This window comes from Platalea leucorodia, assembly GCF_965183815.1.
Source record: "Platalea leucorodia genome assembly, chromosome: 1".
Taxonomy (NCBI): Eukaryota; Metazoa; Chordata; class Aves; order Pelecaniformes; family Threskiornithidae; genus Platalea; species Platalea leucorodia.
Genome location: NC_138823.1, coordinates 121,537,513 through 121,556,980, shown reverse-complemented (window position 1 = coordinate 121,556,980; position 19,468 = coordinate 121,537,513). Strand labels below are relative to the sequence as shown.

At 39.8% G+C, this 19,468-nt stretch overlaps 1 protein-coding gene across 1 annotated transcript in view; it reads left to right on the top strand.

Annotated features, from left to right (window-relative positions):
* Positions 1 to 825: 825 nt before the first annotated feature.
* Positions 826 to 19,468, top strand: part of LOC309598633 (collagen alpha-6(VI) chain-like) — a gene marked incomplete at both ends in the record, with an annotated part of 40,481 nt that continues 21,838 nt past the window's right edge. The window contains 12 exons of the mRNA XM_082329387.1: positions 826 to 1,027; positions 1,139 to 1,399; positions 3,160 to 3,390; positions 4,055 to 4,669; positions 5,713 to 6,273; positions 7,536 to 8,099; positions 10,296 to 10,868; positions 11,699 to 12,265; positions 13,999 to 14,345; positions 14,458 to 14,536; positions 17,344 to 17,489; positions 17,726 to 17,818. Coding sequence (XP_082185513.1) covers positions 826 to 1,027; positions 1,139 to 1,399; positions 3,160 to 3,390; positions 4,055 to 4,669; positions 5,713 to 6,273; positions 7,536 to 8,099; positions 10,296 to 10,868; positions 11,699 to 12,265; positions 13,999 to 14,345; positions 14,458 to 14,536; positions 17,344 to 17,489; positions 17,726 to 17,818 — 4,239 coding nt within the window. The remainder of the gene's footprint in view (positions 1,028 to 1,138; positions 1,400 to 3,159; positions 3,391 to 4,054; positions 4,670 to 5,712; positions 6,274 to 7,535; positions 8,100 to 10,295; positions 10,869 to 11,698; positions 12,266 to 13,998; positions 14,346 to 14,457; positions 14,537 to 17,343; positions 17,490 to 17,725; positions 17,819 to 19,468) is intronic.

Sequence of the window (19,468 nt, the reverse complement as noted above, 5' to 3'; positions counted from 1 at the left end):
GCCCCTTCTTCCAAAGGTCATAAACTGTCCTTTTTTTCCTGAGTTCCAGCCAAAGCTCTCTGTTGCGCCAGGCCAGTCTTCCCCTGCCGGCTTGTCTTTCGGCACATGGGGATGGCCTGCTCCTGCACCTTTAAGATTTCCTTCTTGAAGAATGTCCAGCCTTCCTGGACTCCTTTGCCCTTCAGGACTGCCTCCCAAGGGACTCTGTCAACCAGGCTCCTGAACAGGTCAAAGTCTGCTCTATGAAAGTCCAAGGTAGCAGTTCTGCTGACCCCCCTCCTTACTTCTCCCAGAATCAAAAACTCATTTCACAATGGCTATGCCCTAGACGGCCTCCAACCACCACATCACCCATGAGGCCTTCTCTGTTCACAAACAGCAGGTCCAGCGGGGCACCTCCCCTGGTTGGCTCCCTCACCAGCTGTGTCAGGAAGTTATCTTCCACACACTCCAGGAGCCTCCTGGACTGTTTCCTCTCTGCTGTGTTGTATTTCCAGCAGACATTTGGTAAGTTTATGTCCCCCACAAGAACAAGGGCTAGCGATTGCGAAACTTCTCCCAGCTGCTATAGAATATTTTGTCCAGCTCTTCACCCTGTTTGGGGGGGTCTATAACAGACTCCCACCATGATACCTGCCTTGTTGGCCTTTCCCCTGATTCTTACCCATAAACACTCAACCCTATCATCACCATCATTAAGCTCTAGACAATCAAAACATTCCCTAACGTACAAGGCTACCCCACTGCCTCTCCTTCCTTGCCTATCCCTTCTGAAGAGTTTATAGCCATCCATTGCAGCACTCCAGTTGTGAGAGTCATCCCACCATGTTTCCTGTGGAACCTTCATCTCTCCCCTATGTGAAAAATATTTTGATCCGTATGATTGACAGCCTACCAATAGGACCTAAGCAGTTTCAGCTGGCACTTGCTCAGTACAGGGATGATTTGTCCACTGCATTTATGCTGGATACTTACAGAAGAAAGGGTCCTATGGTGAATCATATCAGGAATGACTTCACGCTTAATTGTGGGAGCTCAGTGCAAATTGGAAATGCCCTCAATGTGGCTTATGAAACCTGTTTCCAAAAGTCAGCAAATTAAAAAGAAAAACAACAAATCATTGTGATTTTGACATCAGCACCCTCCGAAGATTATGTTGGAGAAGCTGCCAGAAGTTTGCAGAGTCTTGGAATAAAGATAATACCTGTAGGGACAAAAGAAGCTCCATATGACAAACTTTTTGAGATGGCCACCCCACCATTTCATTACAAAAATCTGGTGACAGAGGAGCTGCCTAAATTCTCAGAATATATGCCACAGATCATTGATGATATTTTCCAAGTAAACATCACCAACTTAATAGGTATACCTGATTACAGTGACATAGATGTGCAAGAAGGTAAGCTGTGCTACTTCATGTCAGTCCCATAAAGCGTAATGATAATTTTCAGTATTCTAATGATAGTTATTTTTATATCATTAATATAAAACATTATCATTAATAATTATCATTATTCAGTATTCTAATGAAAAAATTAGAAAAATATTGTCATTGGAATTCTCTCCCCAGGGAAGTGGTTGACTCCGCTATGCTGAACATGTTTAAGACTCAGCTGGACATGGTGCTGGGCCATCTTGTCTAGATTGTGCTAGAAGGGTTGGACCAGATGATCCTTGAGGTCCCTTCCAACCTGGTATTCTATGATTCTATGATTACTCTGAGATTAGGGCATCTTTTATTACTTTCAAAATATTTGTCAGATAGGTTTTCCTAAACCATGCATTACTTGCATGGAGTAAGTATTATTTTCCTGGAGTTTTTCTGTCATCCAGAGGCACGTTAGGAAGGGAAAGAGGAGAAGAGTTATGATTTGTTACAGGAGAGAGAGAGCGATCACGCCAAGTGATCTCATGTCCCATTTCAGGCAACCTCTGTGCGGTTGTGCTGCTTGGGGGCAGTGCGACTTTTATTGCTTTGAGCATTTCTGGCTGGCAGTTGTTTCATCCAGCTGCCTAAACACTCCTTGGTAAGAGCTGCAAAGTAAAAAAAAAACATTAATTTTTAGCTGCATGCAAATTTCCTAAATCTGGATAAAACTTGTGGGATAAAGCTGTCTTCCCACCTTGTCTGAAAGGGCTACAGTAGACAAAGGATGTGTAGGGTTTCCTTTAAAAAAAACCACTAAACTTTTTCAGCAGGTCTCAAATAACTCTAAACATAGTTAGTGAAACTATGAATTCTCCTGTATTACACAAACATACACACAGAGAGAAAGTTAATGTTACCAAAACAATCACTGCAAAGGTAGGAAAGCATAAACTGAATGTTTCCTGAGCAATGTTAAATAGTACTTCCTCTTGCATGTTAACTACAGGCATGTCTTTAATGACTTTCTAATTTTTCCCATGGGAACTCTCTGTCATGCAGAAACAGGGTGTACAGATGGCAAAATTGGTGCTGGTAAGCAGTTCTGAACCCGCCAACTTCCAAATGATGGATTTTGCAGCTTTATTTTGTGTTTTATTTCATTCTTTGAAAAATATGTCTCCATTTCCATAACAACTGGTATTAAAGGGCCTGTGAAGAATTAGTTAGTTGGAGCAGAACTCCTGTGCTGGGTTTCAACATATGAAATATTTCAAAATGTGAAATATTTTGAAATATGAACTGAATCCAGGCCTTTGATATTTGTAACAGAAAGAAGGTACAGGAAAGAAATTGCTTTCAAGAATTCAAATTCTGAAAGAAACTGAGTACTTGAAAGCATTTTCTTTACTAGGAGTAATGTAAAGAATTAATTTCCTTAATAAGAAATGTAAGATCTCAGCATTGTCTCAAAATGAAGTTACAGTCTGATCTTGAGGAATCACAGATGTGGCAGCCTCTGTTAAAGTTAGCAAGAATTTCAGATGTTGGGCAAGTCAGCATTTGTCTAGAACTCTGTTAGTTAAATGTTATAACAGTGAAAAGGCTTTTAAAAAAGTAAAAACTATGTAGACCAGCTTCTAGGTATAGAAACTGTTTAAGCTTTTCTATTTCTGTTCCTGGACTGTTGCTGAGTGAGCACTATATCACTTCATTGCCTCAACATTGTGTTCTCTGTGCCTGGAGTCTTAGTTAAAAACTGTTAATGCTATGTTTTTGTGTGGCCTCTGCAGTTAGTACAGATATTGTCCTGTTGCTTTCTGGCCAACAGGACACGGGAAATTACACATTTCCTTACATGAAAGACTTTACTAGCAAATTGATATACAATCTGCCACTGGAATCTAACCAATACCGTCTTGCACTTGCCCAGTACAATGATGATGTTCATGAAGAGTATGAACTGGACACATGTAAAACAAAGCAGATGTTGATGCAGGTGCAAGACATGCAAGCATTGCAAGGTGGGCCGCTAAATACTGGCAATGCACTCTGTTATATTTCTGAAAGGTATTTCGAAGAACTGGTTAATGGAGCAGATAGAAATCAGGTTATAGTGGTCCTGTCTTCTTTGCCTTCTGAAGATGATGTGGAAGTGTCAGCGAAAATGTTACAAGACAATGGAATAAAAGTGATAGCCTTTGGGATACATGAAGCTGTGGTGCAACAACTGAGCTTGATGGCTACGCAGTCATTCTTTATTTTCCTAAGAAAAGGGACCTCCCTATGTTTTCTTAAAATGTCTCCAATATTATTGCAGAGTTCCAAATGGATAGCATTAAAGAATGCTATATGTAGGATCACTACACTAGAAAATATAGGCAGGAGTTGAAGTTACAAGAAAATGCCTCATATAAAAACCATAAACACTTCTGCTATTGTATCTCCTAGCTTTTCTGATCTTTTGGTCGTTTATTTTAACTTACAATGAGGTTTTATCAGTTTGTCTTTCAGTAGCTTGTCATCTTTGGCTAAAAACCATTTTTACAAACTTGTTTTACTTTAAAATAAAGCAGAAAACCTTGTCTTAGGAAAAAAAACCCCAACAGTCCATAGTTAATTAGTGATAGAAATAGCATGGAAGATGGCCACTAACACTGCTTTATTCTCATCTTTTTTCCTCTGCAGTATGTGATGGAGACTCAGTTGCTGACATTGTGTTTATAGTTGATCGTGGTACTTCAAAGTCAAACTTCGAAGAATTAAAAAAATTCCTGCAAAGCCTAACATCCTCATTTGATGTGAAGGAGAAATGCATAAGAATTGGCCTGGTGATGTACACTGATGGACAAGAAGTGATGTCTCATCTGAACACAGACACAAACAAAGCTGAAATTCTGCAGGTAATACAGAACCTTTCTGCTGGGTCAGGAAAAGCCAACACTGGTGCAGCTATTAATGTCACAAGGCTAAAGCTCTTTAGTGAAAGTGCTGGGAGCAGAAAGAAGCAAGGGGTAGAGCAAATAGCTGTTCTGGTTACCCACAGACTTTCTCAAGACAATGTGAGTGATGTTGCTACTCTTCTGCGGAGAAGTGGCGTGACAGTGTTTGCCATAGGCGTTGAAGATGCTTCTGATCAACAGCTGGTCCAGATAGCCTCTTATCCTCAAGAGCAGTATGTTACCAGACTCAAGGTGTTTTCTGATCTGCAAAGGGAAAATACGATTTTTCGAAAGAAGCTCTTGAATCAAGTACAAAACGAGCTCTATGTCCGCTCTGAAAGAAAAGAGATTCTCAAAACAGGTAAAGCTTTTCAAATAACTTTGGTTCTTTCCAGGTTAAGGGGTTTTAACTGAAGACTGTCCTGAACCGTGATAGAGGTTTTGAGAACTTTCTCACGTTCTGAAACTGAACTTTTCATTTTGAACCTTTGAGGAGAGGAATTTATATTTAAAATTGAACATGGATTCATATTTTACTCATTAGCGTACTGCTAAAGTTCAGTAGTATTAAAAGCCTGTTTATTTGTACCATTATTTAATAGGAAGATCTAATACTGGCAGAAACATCAACTGCTCCTGTTAGAGAGTAAGTTAAAAACCTACTAAGGCACCATTAGAACTTGATCTGTTGGAAGATGCTGCATCTGAATGAGATTTCCCTAGGAATGTTAACCTTCCAGTCAGTCTACCCTTTATTTTGATCAAACCTAGAAAATAGACGAGAATGTTTATGTCATGTTTTTTTTGGCAGATCTTAAGCTATCAGGGTGTATGTCCTGGCAAAATGAAGTGGCTGAGGTTTTCAGACTGGTCTAGAAGTAGTAATAACAATAGAGTAGCCTTAAATATTTTATTAAAAATTACCAGTGGATTTATGCCTAAGACCACTAAAAGTTAGTGGTTTCCTGCTGTAGACTATCAGAACGTTAAGTGGACTGCTGCTGGTCCATGGAACCTTATTCAACAGTAAAACCAGTCATACTGGTTAAGTGTTTAACATGGCTATGTAATGATGCATGATGAATCCTGATGGTTGATATAAGTTGTACTCAGAAGTCTGGGAATTTCTCGAGGTAGTTGCTTAAAAGCATTTCAAATGTGTTTGAAAACTCCAGTCTATCAATCAGTTTTGTTTTCTGTGGGGAAAGCGGTCATATAACCACGGATAAATAGTGTTTTGTTTCTTGCTGCCACAACTAGCAGATTAAGTTTGCCAACTTTTTTGTTACCAGATAGAGAGTTTATCCATGTATTAGTTTATTATGTATTACAAAAGGAGTGGAGGTAGGTAATCTGTCCATGCGCACAACAGTGATGTAACGCAGACTTTATCATTCCACATAGGATGCCAGGACACAGAAGAAGCTGATATTTATTTCCTCATGGATGGTTCATCGAGTCTTGACTACTCTGATTTTGTGGATATGAAGAATTTTTTGAAGGAAATGATTAGGATGTTTTACATAGGAATGAATAGAGTTCGATTTGGACTCGTGCAGTTCTCACATTTCAATGAACTGGAGTTTGAACTTAATGACTACACTTCAGCAAGTGATTTGATAAAAGGGATTGAAAATGTTCGGCAAATAGGTGGAAATACCAGTACAGGGGGAGCTCTAGCTTACGTGAAGCCATTGTTTGAAAAGGCCAGGAGGCAGCGAGGAGTTACAGTGCCTTGCCATCTAGTTGTTCTCACAGACGGAGAGTCACAGGACAGTGTGAAGGAACCAGCCATGAAACTCAGGGAAGACCAGGTTAACATTTATGCCATTGGTGTGAGGGAAGCTAATGAAACTCAGCTTTATGAGATTGCAGGAGTGAAAAACAGAGTACACTTTGTACATGATTTTGACTTGCTGAAAGACATTAAAAATGAAGTTGTCCGAGAGATCTGTACCATAGAAGGTAAGACCATGCTTTCACTTTGTTCTGGTTTTGATTTGATAGAGAAATTATTTCATAAATAATGTAAGATACCTTTTTTCTAGCTTGAACAATTTCACTGTTGGTCAGTTGAAGTTTTCAGAGGGTGATGGTGATTTTTGTGTAGCTTAAATGTTGACCAATATCATGAAAAGGTCTTCTTTCCAAAAAACACCAAGCATCTCTTGCCTGTATATTACAGACTTTATCCCTGGTTGCCCAGAGAAGTTGCAGATGCCTGATCTTTGGAAGTGTTCAAGGTCAGGTTGCTTGGGACTTTGAGCAACCTGATGTAGTGAAAGATGTCCCTGCCCATGGCAGGGGTTTGGACTAGAGGATCTTTAGAGGTCCCTTCCAACCCAAACCATTCTATGATTCCATGATTCTATGGAATTGAGCTACCGGTGTCAAAGGCACCCAAAATCACGTATCACTGTAGAACAACTAGGTCTGTGAATGTATCTAATTTTGAACGTATCTTCCTTAAAGCTTGCTGTTGAGCCTGCTGTTTTCCTTATCTCAAAAAAGCCAGTCTCTTTTATCAGGTGTAGATAGGCACAGGATATCCCTTAAATAGGATTCCAGAATTGAGATGTGCGGCCGTCAAAGTAAGACAGTTTTACAATTTAAAGTAATGTAATGATGTAGAAATAAGTATTCCCTTAACAGTAGCTTTTTGGCCAGGATTCACCAGGAAACAAGCAAAGGTTGTGTTGCACTAAGGCCTCCATCCCTGGTTTATTTCTTACAACCCTATAAAACATTAATGAAAAAATGTGCTTAAATGTGACCCACCAGTGTGCAGGCTGTCCATTTGTACCTATCTATCATTTGATGCACCTCTTTCTGTAAAACAAGTTGCTGTTTCCTACCTCACTGAAATGAAGAGAAAATTTTCAGATTTCTCAGGCTCCAAAACTTGACGAGCAACACGCTTTAGATTTTAATTTTAGAATTTCCTTGCTGATCTTAAGACGCTGCTTCAGTTGCTTGGCTGTTATTTAATGCTGACTGATCGAATTGCAGCTGATGAAGTTAATAATGCCCTTGTTCAGATCTGAGCGGGTATTGTAGTTGCAGTCATAGCTTATCAATGAACTAATAAAATCTAGAGTTTGAAAAGGCTTATGCTGAATTTTTTTCTTTCTTTTCTGTTTCTGAGGTTATTCTGTTTAACCTGTTTATGTTTTTTCTCAAAAAAATGTAAATAACCCTAAGGTTAAAAATCTTTTTTTCCTTGACAGTCTGCAAAGAAATGAAAGCTGATATCATGTTTCTAGTGGAGAGTTCTGAAAATATTGGAGATGAGAATTTTCGGAAAATTAAGAACTTCATGATAGAGCTGGTGAACATAACAGATGTTGGTGCAGACAGAGTGCAGGTTGGTGTTGTCCAATTCAGCAACAAACCAAAGGAAGAGTTCAAGCTCAACACCTACGCCACCAAAAGAGATATCTTCAGTGCTATTGATAGGATATCTCCCCTTCAATCCACCACACTGACAGGAGAAGCACTGAAGTTCATGCTTAAATACTTTCAAGCCAGTAGTGGTTCACGTCACACAGTTAAAAAAGTTCTCATCCTGATCACAGATGCGGAATCACAAGATGAAGTTAAAGCCCCTGCCACATTACTCCGAGATAAAGGCATTATCATCTACTCTGTTGGAGTTTTTAATGCAAACAAAACTCAGCTTGAAGAGATAAGTGGGAAGAGTGAGATGGTATTCTATGTTGAAAATTTTGATGCTCTAATCAAGTTAAAAAGGGACCTCATTTTTTACATTTGCAGTAGTTCTCCTGATGATCGTAAGTATGGTAACTTTCAGTGATTTATTAATGCATGAGCAATCATGGGGTTTTTGTTCTGAACTTGCTATGATGAAGTGTCACAGTCACAGAGCTGGCTACCTCTCTGTCCTAGTGTTAGTTTGTTCCATGCAAACTCTCTGCTTCTCACTGCTCTGTCTCTGAGGGGGGCACTTCACATGTCTCTTAGGGTACCACGCTGGGTCACAGGGCTCTTGACCACTCTGTTCACACCCTGGAGGTCTAGCTGAGCATGGGTGCCTCTGATTCTTTCCCTCGGGTGTGTGAGATTAGACACCTGTGTGGAAAAGTATGGCTCTTTACACAGGGTGAATAAAGCTTACAGAGAAAAGGCTTCACTCACGTCTTCCTTTGAAGTCTAACTGCCATCTCATTATGCCTGCCTTTCAGCTGCTATTTCTGTGGACTCCACACAGAGGCAAGAAAGGGAGCTTCTGATGGTTCAGTTTTTTTCTGAGTAGCAGTGTTGGAAGCGCCCACACTGTCACTGAATGCAGTTCTCTGGGGCCAGAGGCAACTAGAGTTCAATCAGTGTCTTTGGCAAGAGTACATTTGTAATCCCACTTGAAATTTCTTATTCTTCTATGTTCCCAGATGTTGCCCTTTCTAGACAAAACCAATTAAGAATTCAAACCATTCTCTTCTTTATTTTTTTTTTCCCTTATGCAGATTAAATAAATGTAGTCAGATTAAACCACACTGGCTGGCAAGCTTGCATACAGTATTTGTAATCTTTATAGACCTGGCCAACTAAGTGCACTGGATTGTTGTTTTTCTTGGGACGATACCTTTAGCTAGGGGTGTCAATGGGGAAAGCAGTTAGGCTGCAAAAAGAAGCAGATGGGGTGTCCTGCTGCTGTGGGCTCTCATGGATGTCAGCCATGCTTGCAAACATGAGATAGATAGGATTTTAAAAAACAGTTGAGTAGCAGCTGTGCATTGTCTGACTCAGTTGCACTAAGGCGTACTCTATTGTTGTGACAGTGCAAAAGACTTTAAAGGGTGTGTACTGTTTGATCTCTCTCTGCTGTATAAACATAGAACATAGAGTAGCTTGCTAAAACTTGGATTCAAAGTTGCCGCTTCAGTCATGGAAATTGCACTTACTTAAAAGAGGTGGGGTTAACTGTTGAGTTCAGTGCTGAGCCTGCCCAGCATCCAGTTTCTGAGCTTTCAAAACTCCCTTTCTTCACCTAGGGGTGAGGCAGTGGAGGTTGAGGGGAGAGTGGGGACAAGAGCAAAGCATAAGGCATGCAAGGGTGATGTATTCAAAGTCCTAAGAGGTCCAAACAGTCGATGTTCAAGGCATGTGGCTATGTCTTTGTGCTACTGCAATACAGAACTTGTAACTAAGGAGAGTTTTTAAGTACTACTGCAATTAGCCAAGATGCTAAGCATCGTTTTTTCTTCTCAGCAGTTTTGGAAAAGGCATCGGTAGCTTATGCAGTGAGAAAGATCAGGTGTAAACAGGGAAGCTTGAAATATAATGAGTCACCAGCTATCATCTGTGCTGCTCTGTATGTCTGCAACTGGGAGAACACTGCCCTTCAGAGGGACCAGGCCGTTCTCCCACCAGGGAGTAAGCTGGAGGAAGGGTGTTAGCCCACCTCCTCAAAGCAATAATTTACAACACAGAGACTGTAGGAGGCAAACCCACTGCTATGTTTAATTCAGCTATGAAATAAACTTGGATTTTTTCTGCTAGATGTTAAGTATGAAGTGACAAAATGTGCTGTATGAAAGGGGGTGGAAAGTTTCAGTTAATATTCACATCCTGTGGAAGGAGAGCTTTAGATATTGTAAGCTAATAGAAATATTTCCACAATATCAACTGAAATATGACAATTTCTGTTTGCTCTATAAACCCTGTACTGTGGTGTCCAGAGCAAAAGGATAGCATTTTTGATAACTAAGACAACATTGTTTAGTCTAACTCTGCTCTGACTACTGGAATCATGAAGTTCACCCTGAACAGTCTCAGAAGCAACAAGATTCTGTCGTATGTGCAGCTTAATGATAGTAGCAAGACAGTTATTTGTGCAAACACCATTCAGTTAGCAAAGTTATACAGATATTTCATAGAACTCTGAGAAATGGACTTGAGTTATTATAATCAGTAAGATTCTGCATAATTTTACACATGAAATCTTCACTTTTCTCAATTTGTGTTTACAGAATGCAGAAGAGTGGAACGTTTAGACATTGTGTTTGTTATAGACAGCTCTGGAAGCATAGGCTTACAGTACCAGGCCATGAAAGACTTCATGATTGCCCTGGTGAAACAATCTGATGTCGGCCCAGATGGAGTTCAGTTTGGAGCACTAAAATATTCTGATGAACCAGTAGTGCTCTTCTACCTCAATGACTATACTACAAAACTAGAGATTACTGAGGCTATCCAGAGAGATGAACTTCTAGGACAAGCAACTTACACAGCAAAGGCACTGGGCCGTTCAGAAATGTTCTTCACTGAACGCCATGGCAGCCGCAAGAGCAAAGGAGTTCCCCAAGTGCTGATAGTGATAACTGATGGGGAATCCCATGATAAAGCCATGCTGGATGATGTGTCCCAGAGATTAAGGGACAAAGGAATTACCATCTACGCAATTGGAGTAAGAGAAGCAAATCGAAATGAGCTTCTGACAATGGCTGGGTCAGAGAACAAATGTTTCTATGTGGATACCTTTGAAGGACTTGAGAGCTTAACTGCAAATATAACAAATAATATATGTAATATTTCAGTACCAGGTAAGTGTATACTCACTATTGGCTTTTGTATTCAGCTTCCTCTTCCCCTACAACTGTGGTTGAAGGACAGTCTTGCAAAGGCATCTATAAGATCGGTACAGATAACATCATCTGTTCTGATTAACGTGATGTAAATTGCAGTCATCTCTGTTTCCTGCTTGTTTGGTTCGGCTCTTGTAGTGGCTACTCTTTCCTACCTTCTCCTTCTGCCATCTTTCTGAATGGAAGTAGCTATGGCTCCTGTGCTTTATTTGGAAGTTGGTCCTTTTGGGCTATGGTAAGCACGCTGAGAGCAATTTGGTTCTCAAACAGGGGGGACACCTCATCTATGAATCCTGAAGAGTCTCAGTTTTGTATATACACATAGGATGGGATTTATCTTGCTTAGCTTTAGCTGTCTATAGCTGTCATGTCTAGTCACTGTAGTTTCCCATTCTAAACAGCATGGAGAGAAATAGGCATTTTTAGTGTGTGAGTCACCTGACCTCTTTAGGCATTTGCATGAGGCTGAGATGAAACGTGCCCTTGCCCCATGGACATTTGATTAGGCCAATGTAACTTTGTTTGCTCAGTAGGTAAGAGGGAAATGTACCTATGGTTGCTCTGCAACATATGTGCTTACAGGAGTATGTTTTGTGTTCTGGGACTAGATGTCTGAATTTCCATGTACATTACATTTTATGTGCTTAACTTTCTTTTTGTAGTCCTATTTGTTGAGGGTTTTTTTGTCAATATGACTAGTAGGATGTGGGAGGTAGAGACAGGACTACTAATGATATACATAGAATTGTGTACTTTATTAATAATATATTTTCCTTTATCTTCTGCAGACTGTCCAAAGAAAGCAGATGTTATTTTCCTAGTGGACGGTTCCAGAAACATAGATGAAGAAAACTTCAGGATAATGATGGACTTTGTGACAAGTATAATCAATCCAGCTGTTATTGCTCAAAATACCAAAATCGGCTTTGCACTGTACAGTAGTGTCTATAAAGAAGAGTTCAACCTAGGCATTTTTCCAAACAGATCAGAACTAGAATTTCAAATTCAAAACATCAAACAAATTGAAGGACAGCAAAGTAATATTGAAAATGCACTTGAGAAAGTGAAACTCAGCTTCCAACCAGAAAAGGGTAGCAGAATACATGAAAATACTCAACAGATTTTACTGGTAATCATTGCTGGACGAACAACCACTAGAGCTGTAAGAGCAGCAGAAAGCCTGAGGAAGAAAGGTGTTGATATATATGCCATAGGCGTGGGAAATGTCGATCAGTCCCAGCTAACACAGATAACTGGATCATCAAGTAGGAAATATGCCGTTGATGACTTTTCTAAGTTGAAGACCCTAAAAAAAAGACTGATTGATGTTATTTGTGAGGATGACAATAGAAAAGGTAAACAGAACCAAACTGTTCTAAGACCTCCATGTGCTGCTTTAAGTGTGCTTCCCAGTTAGAATGGTTCTTCGAATACATTTGGTTGATCTTCTGCCATACTCTGAAAACAGAATAGAAAAATTCTTCTCACTCACGTGAAGATAATGATCTGCGTGGAATAAATTAGCTACATCCAGTCTCTCTAAAATTGCCGAAATAAATGACCCAGATGTTTTCGCTTTGCTCCCTCCATAGAAAAAAGGATATGAGCTGACAAACAAATAACCACTCATGTCAGTTTGCATTGTGTTAGCTTCTCACTTGCTGCCGATGCAAATACTCTCCTTCCCTCGTACATAAGTTAGTTCCCATTTTCTCCCCTTCAGGAAGGGTAAAAAGACACACGTGAACAGTTACAGTGAATTTAGTAAGTTTTCTGCAAGTTCACACCCTGGTGTACACCTCATTAACTTATCCATGTACTTATGTTCTCATTTCTGCAAATTTGAACTGATTGATTGAGATCACACAACCCAGGCTTGAAGATTTTAGTTTTAATTGTTTAAACATCTGTCCGAGCTTTAGAGTGTATAATTTTCATCCACTTCCTTACTCAAAGTACAGCTTTAGCACTTTCAAATAGGTTTTGCTTCTGGGTGAACAGCAACTGTCATGCCATATCATCCAAACACTAATTTGAGAAAGTTAGAAGCAGTTACAACCATTGCAGAGCAGAAATAAATTACTACTAGCAATAGGTGTAATTCTTAAAAATCTGTATTTTCTCCTCTCCTGAGTTGCAGACAGAAATAATATGAGAAAGACATTAATCTCATAGAATAGCCATGCAGTGACTCAGTCATACTACAGATCAGAGTGACCTTACATCTAATTAAACAAGGGACATGGTGGCAGTACTTCTTGTTAACGGTTGGACTTGATCTTAAAGGTCTTTTCCAGCCTAAACAATTCTATGATTCTATGATTTTGTGGCATATGCTTTCATTTCACTTCTGGTTTTCCCATCACCCTACATGCAGTGAGAAATTACGCTAAAATGCATATTGAGAGTTGGGACCACCTGCTCTGTCTGTTAACTGCAGAGCTGTGCATGCCACAATGAATGTGCAAGCACAGGTAAAAAGCATGATGAGGAGCAAAGAAGGGAACCCAAACCTTAAACATTAGGCATAGCATTACTTTTAAAGTAATGAGAATACTAGAGCAGTTATGTGTTAAATCTCCAGCACAACATGTTAAAAACAGCCCTCTGATCTTCTAAATTATACCTGCTCAATTGCCTGTAGCTGGGAAATAAGGGGAAAAAAGGGACAAAATCAACTGAACTGAAAAGTATCTCCAGTGAAATAATTTCTGAAGCTGATACAGGTGTTGCTATTAAGAAGGATGGGCTCTCAGATTTGTTATATAAGGATAATTACAGAAGACATTTTCAGTTAAAGGCATTTGACAGCTTTATCTGTCCAATATGCTTTTCATTTCCACAATTTTTCTCTAGAAATTAAAAATTCAGCTGAGTAAGTTTAAGATGAACATGTCTCTAAATGAATTAGAGACCTAAAGATTCATTTTAGGTAATCTACCTGAGGCTTGCAGATGACAGATTCCAGAGGCTCCTGCCTACATAGCTGATGTGCATTTGTCTCCCCTTGTTGTGTTTTTTTCTCTTCTGTTTTTCTTTACCTGAAATGAAAATTGTTTGATGCATTTATTTATGATTTCCCCAACAGTAGCTTGCTTTGTGGATATCACTGTGGGATTTGACATCTCATCACAGAGGGAAGGCCACCACTTATTTCATGGACAGACCAAACTGGAAAAGCGTTTCCCTGACATTTTGCAAGCCCTCCTGTCTCTAAGGGACGTGAGCTGCAATCTTGGGTCCAAGGCACAGAGCAGTGTGGCTGTTCAAGTGAAGAATACTGTTACTCCAATATCCACAAAGTTCTACATCGACAAGGATTCTGTCCTGCGTAACCTGTCAGATGCTGTGATCAAGAGACCATCCCAACTTAATGTTGAATTCTTGCAGTCACTCTGGGAAACATTTCAGAACAAGGATGAGACCCGGCAAAAGGTAACGTGATGACTTAGGCAAAAGCCTTTCATCAAAATTGTGTAAGAAAGATTGAAATACAATTGTTCTTTGCTTCTGTGTGATTTAAATTCTCTCTTTTATGTCTTTGTAGGTATTACTTGTGTTTTCAGATGGTATGGATGATGACTTAGAAGCACTCGAACAAAAATCTGAAGAACTTAAAAAGAAAGGTACCTGTTTTAGAAAAGTCAGAATGTTTCATTTCTTAGGTGGCCTAGCAATGGGGTGAGAAGAGGTATTGAATTTTTTCTGCAGAAAGAGCAGAGGGAGATTAGCAGCAAATAAAAGGAGTTATAGTCTCAGAGCCCCAGTCAATGTAAATCAGAATAGCTCTATTGAAGTGAGATTGACAATGCCGGCTAAGACTGTCTTCCTAGCTTGGCTCTTATCTTTGTCTGTGGCCAGTAGCAGATGTTTCAGAAAACACCTAGTAACAGGGCTAAGTAAACAGTAATGCTTCTTTGGGATGACTTCCCCATTTAGAGATTTTATGATCTGAATCAATCTTTCTTACAATGTTTAACTAACTTTCCTACAACCACACATCTGTTACGTTTCATCAATCAATCTGCCTTGTCTTCACTATCTGTTATCACCCAGAAACCTAGCAGAGTGGGGAGAAGTTAGACCGAGTAGTTATCTTCTCCCCTGCCCTGTAGGCTCCAGTATCTGCATCAGCACCTGATTTCAGAGCCCAGGGTCAGAGAGGTAGGGCAGGAGGCATGGAGAAGCTGCCACAGGCTAAGCCTTTCTGATGTGTGCAGGAGACTGTCATGCAAGAAACAATGAAAAACAGAACTGGAGATGAAAGGGCTAGATTTGCTAAAGGGGGATGCAAGGGGCTTCTCAATTGGTACTGGTCCCTTTGGTGTGTGCTTGTCCCTCCCTCATCCCACACAGACATCTCTTGTCTCATGTCTATTGTCTCTCTCTTTTCCCAACAACAACCTTGCAAAGAATTCCCTGTTCTGAACAGCAGGCAAGTGTCAAGAAGAGCTATAGTGGAGTACAAGGGTGACAAGCTGTCGTGGTTTAACCCCAGCCAGCAACTAAGCACCACGCAGCCGCTCGCTCACTCCCCCCCAGTGGGATGGGGGAGAGAATCAGAAGGGTAAAAGGGAGAAAACTCGTGGGTTGAGATAAGAACAGTTTAATAATTGAAGTAAAATAAATTACAACAGTTAAATAGGCAAAGCAAAAAAACCGTGCACGCAAACAAAACAGAACAAGGAATTCATTCACTACTTCCCATCGGCAGGCAGGCGTTCAGCCATCCCCAGGAAAACAGGGCTCCATCACGCGTAATGGTTACTTGGGAAGACAAACGCCATCACGCCCAATGTCCCCCCTTCCTTCTTCTTCCCCCAGCTTATATACTGAGCATGATGTCATACGGTATGGAATAGCCCTTGGGCCAGTCTGGGTCAGCACTCCCCCCGGCTGTGCCCCCTCCCAGCTTCTTGTGCACCCGGCAGAGCATGGGCAGTTGAAAAGTCCTTTACCACTGTGAGCGCCACTTAGCAACTACTTAGCAAGAACAAAACGTCAGTGTATCCTCGACATTGTTCTCATCCTAAACCCAAAACACAGCCCCATACCGGCTACCAAGAAGAAAATTAACTCTATCCCAGCTGAAACCAGGACACAAGCGCAGACAGGAAAATGAAGCATAACAGTCCTTTTAGCAAAGATGCTGTTATCTGCAGAGCAGTAATAATGGGGAGATCATGAGGCTTCTTTTGAACCTATGGCAGCCACATAGGAAAGATGAGAAGACAGACAGATATGCCTAACAGCTCGCTCAGCTGTACCAAGGACTGTTTTCCTTGGCGTGTTTTCTATTGTTGGTCAGTTGTCCTGCGTCAATAAGCAGATTGGGTGTAGAAGTGTGATTTGGGATTGAGTTTTAAAATATATTTTAAAATAAATTTTAAAATAGCTTTGGTCTTAAGTTTGGGTGGTTTTTGTTTGTTTCTGTTGTTTTTTATTTTCATTTGCTGGAGCTGTGCAGCATCATTCAGCTAGAGACTGCTCTCATCTCTGTTCAAGTGAGTCAGGAGTCTGTCTGCTAGATTCAAGGAACTTAAATCAGAGTAAATTCAGTTTGTTTGGGTTTGAAACTGCTGATATTGCCAGCTGCGTTGTACAACTGTATAAAAGGGACTCAGGACCAAGCCAGAAACCTGGAAAAGTCCTGCTTGTTGCTGTTGCTGTGAGCAGCATACTCCTCTGTGCATTTGGCTCCTTCCCTAAGTCTCACCCTGGAATCCCAATATAGCTGCATTTTCAACTGAATTGTTGCCTCACTGTGCTTTTTTCCCTTGTACAAGGAAATAGACTTTTCCCTGTTGTTTCTCTGAATGATCTGAGTTCAAGGGGAGTACTTCAGGACATTACTGCACAGGATATCTCTTTGCCTCTTGCGTTGCAACCTAAGGAAGTGTCTTGTGGCCACAGGCTTACTCTAATTTCACACGGGTGTCATTCTAGATCAGTGTAAAGACATGCATTCTTACAGCAAAACTCGGTTGGAGAAACAGAATTCAGATCTGTAATTTCTCTGATGTCTACCTCAGCTTTAGATCTGCTGTTGTAGCAGATGGAATGATGACTTGGAGCCACCAATATTTATTATTATTTTAATGTAAAAAGAAGTGCAGCCCACAGCTTCTGTTTTTCCTAAGAGCTAAATGATTAAGTGAATATTTATGTTGACACCCAAATCAACCATATGGTCTTGAATCATTAATCATTATTCAAATAGGAATATTTTTATCTTGAGCCTTTTATTGGCTCTTCATTGTCACTAGCACCTCATTTGAATCACTTACAGAATTGTGTACCATCAAAAGTGTGGCTTTTACAGATGGCATTTCTAATAGATATCATTCACCTTCTTAATAATGCATGTATATACAAGGTACAGAAACTGTTTTTCAGTGGAACCAATATTTATATTCATATTTATTATAATTAGGTTTGGCTGGTCTTATAACTGTTGCTCTGGAAGGAGCCTCCGATTTTCAAAACCTCCGATCCATTGAGTTTGGAAAAGGATTTGAATATGGAACTCACTTAGATATTGGCATGACAGATATCACTAGCAAGCTATCCAAGTTCTTGGTAAGTTATTTGATAAAGAACCAACGTACACATTAAGATCTTGGGTAAAAAACCTGCACAATCAGACCATAAGTATTAAGTCTGGTAAATATGAGTAACAAAGGAGTCATGCTATTAATAGAGAATAAAATCCAGTTGTATTCTTATGGTGAGTGCTTCCAGTAAGAGCAGGAGCAGAGCCATGAGGAAATTTTTGGAAAATACATTTTCATCTGCAGTAACTTCTTCTTTTTAAGAACAATATTGCTGAGAGGACCTGCTGCTGTTTGTCTTGCAAATGTACTGGGGAAGAAGGTGAAATGGGAGCTATGGGAAGACGAGGGATAAAGGTAAGAATACATTCTAGCTTTGTATTGCTAAGTTTGAGTTGTAAATAATGATGGGCTGCATGTGGAAAAAAATCACACCTTGGGGTCCCCACCTGCAGGTGGTACTTACTGCCTTTGCCACAGCTACTGATGAGTGTGATGCACAAAAACTATTCTGCAACTGAATGCAGTGCTGCTGGTGAGTGTAACCAGTATTCAGTGATGTCTTTTACCTCTGGGAAGGCCTCTTGTCCAGCCTGATGCTATTACCTTGCAGGTCAGCAAGAGGAGCTGTGGGTAATTAAAGCAGGTTTTTCTTTTGTGAGCTTCTCTTATGCTGCAGATAGATTTCCAACAGTCCCCTTGAGCTGGACTGAGTGATTTAGGTGAGAACTAAACTGTCTTTTTGAGGCTACTGGTCACTGAGATACAAGAAAATGATAAATGCAAAGGAAAAATCTTGTCTTAAAACCAAAACATCTAGCTCCTTTACTTGTGGTGCTAATTTTAAAATCTAAACCTGTTGATTTTTTCGCTGTTAGCTGTCTTCTATTGACTGCTTTGGAAAAAGGCAAGAGGATGAAGATGTTTATCTACCTATGTTTTATGGCATGATTTTTGTATATCTTCCAAAATCACAATATACCCTCTGTCTAACAATGCAGGAGGAGAAATCAGTCATCAGTTATGAGTAGTATGGAGGTTGGGGAACATTGCATAACTGATGAGCTCATCTAAAGATTCTAATACTGGTTTTGGTTAGCAATTTGCCTGCTTTTCCCTAGAATGCGTGTCGTTCAGAGGTCTCTATTCAGAGCCATCAGGAAGTTCCTAACGACTGCTTGTGTTCCTAATGACTGCATTTTTTAACAGTCTTGGAACAACTTATGGTAGGAATTGGTTGTTTCTGCAGAAGTTCCAGAAAGAATCAAAATCTCATGAGGACATTGCATTTCATTTCAATAGTAAAGATTTCCGTTGAAGTCAATGGAAAAATGCCAGTGAAATGCTACAAGCTAGGGAATTAAAAGTTAACCCATACAAACAAGTAAAAAATATGTTAAACAAAATTATTTGTCTTTTGATTTTTTTTTTTACTAACTAGATGTCCAGTTAAGGAATGCAACAGACCCCTCCTAAACCTCAGACATTTGTGACTTTTCTTGTATTCTTTTCCTTTGATGTAGTTAAGAAATAGTGGAAAATTCTGTACTGTAGTTCAGTAGTGTAACATTTAATTCCATTTTTACGTAACTTATTTTGACAGCTTCCATAATAATTGAGAGTTCTGTCAAATGTATGCATTAATTCTAAATAAAAACATGCTCTATCATCTGGGTATTTGAAGAATACACTTTTTCAAAACATCATGAGTGCAAATATGGTAGAAGAATGTCCCCTGTATAAATGAAACGTTACTTTCTATACAGTCCCAATTGCCCCTGTTTTGCTGATTAGATCTCTCCTAAAACAGTTCTCATCAATCATACACATTTTAAGATACTATCTCCACAACTTACTTATTTACTAGTATCCCTCTTTCCTCCTGGGTTCCTAACGAGGGGAACAGTGCACTCTCAACTCTTATGTAAAGATATGTTACATGAACTTCTTCAAAAATTATTGGACTAGAATAAAAAATAATATGAAAGAACAATGTTAAATCAGAAA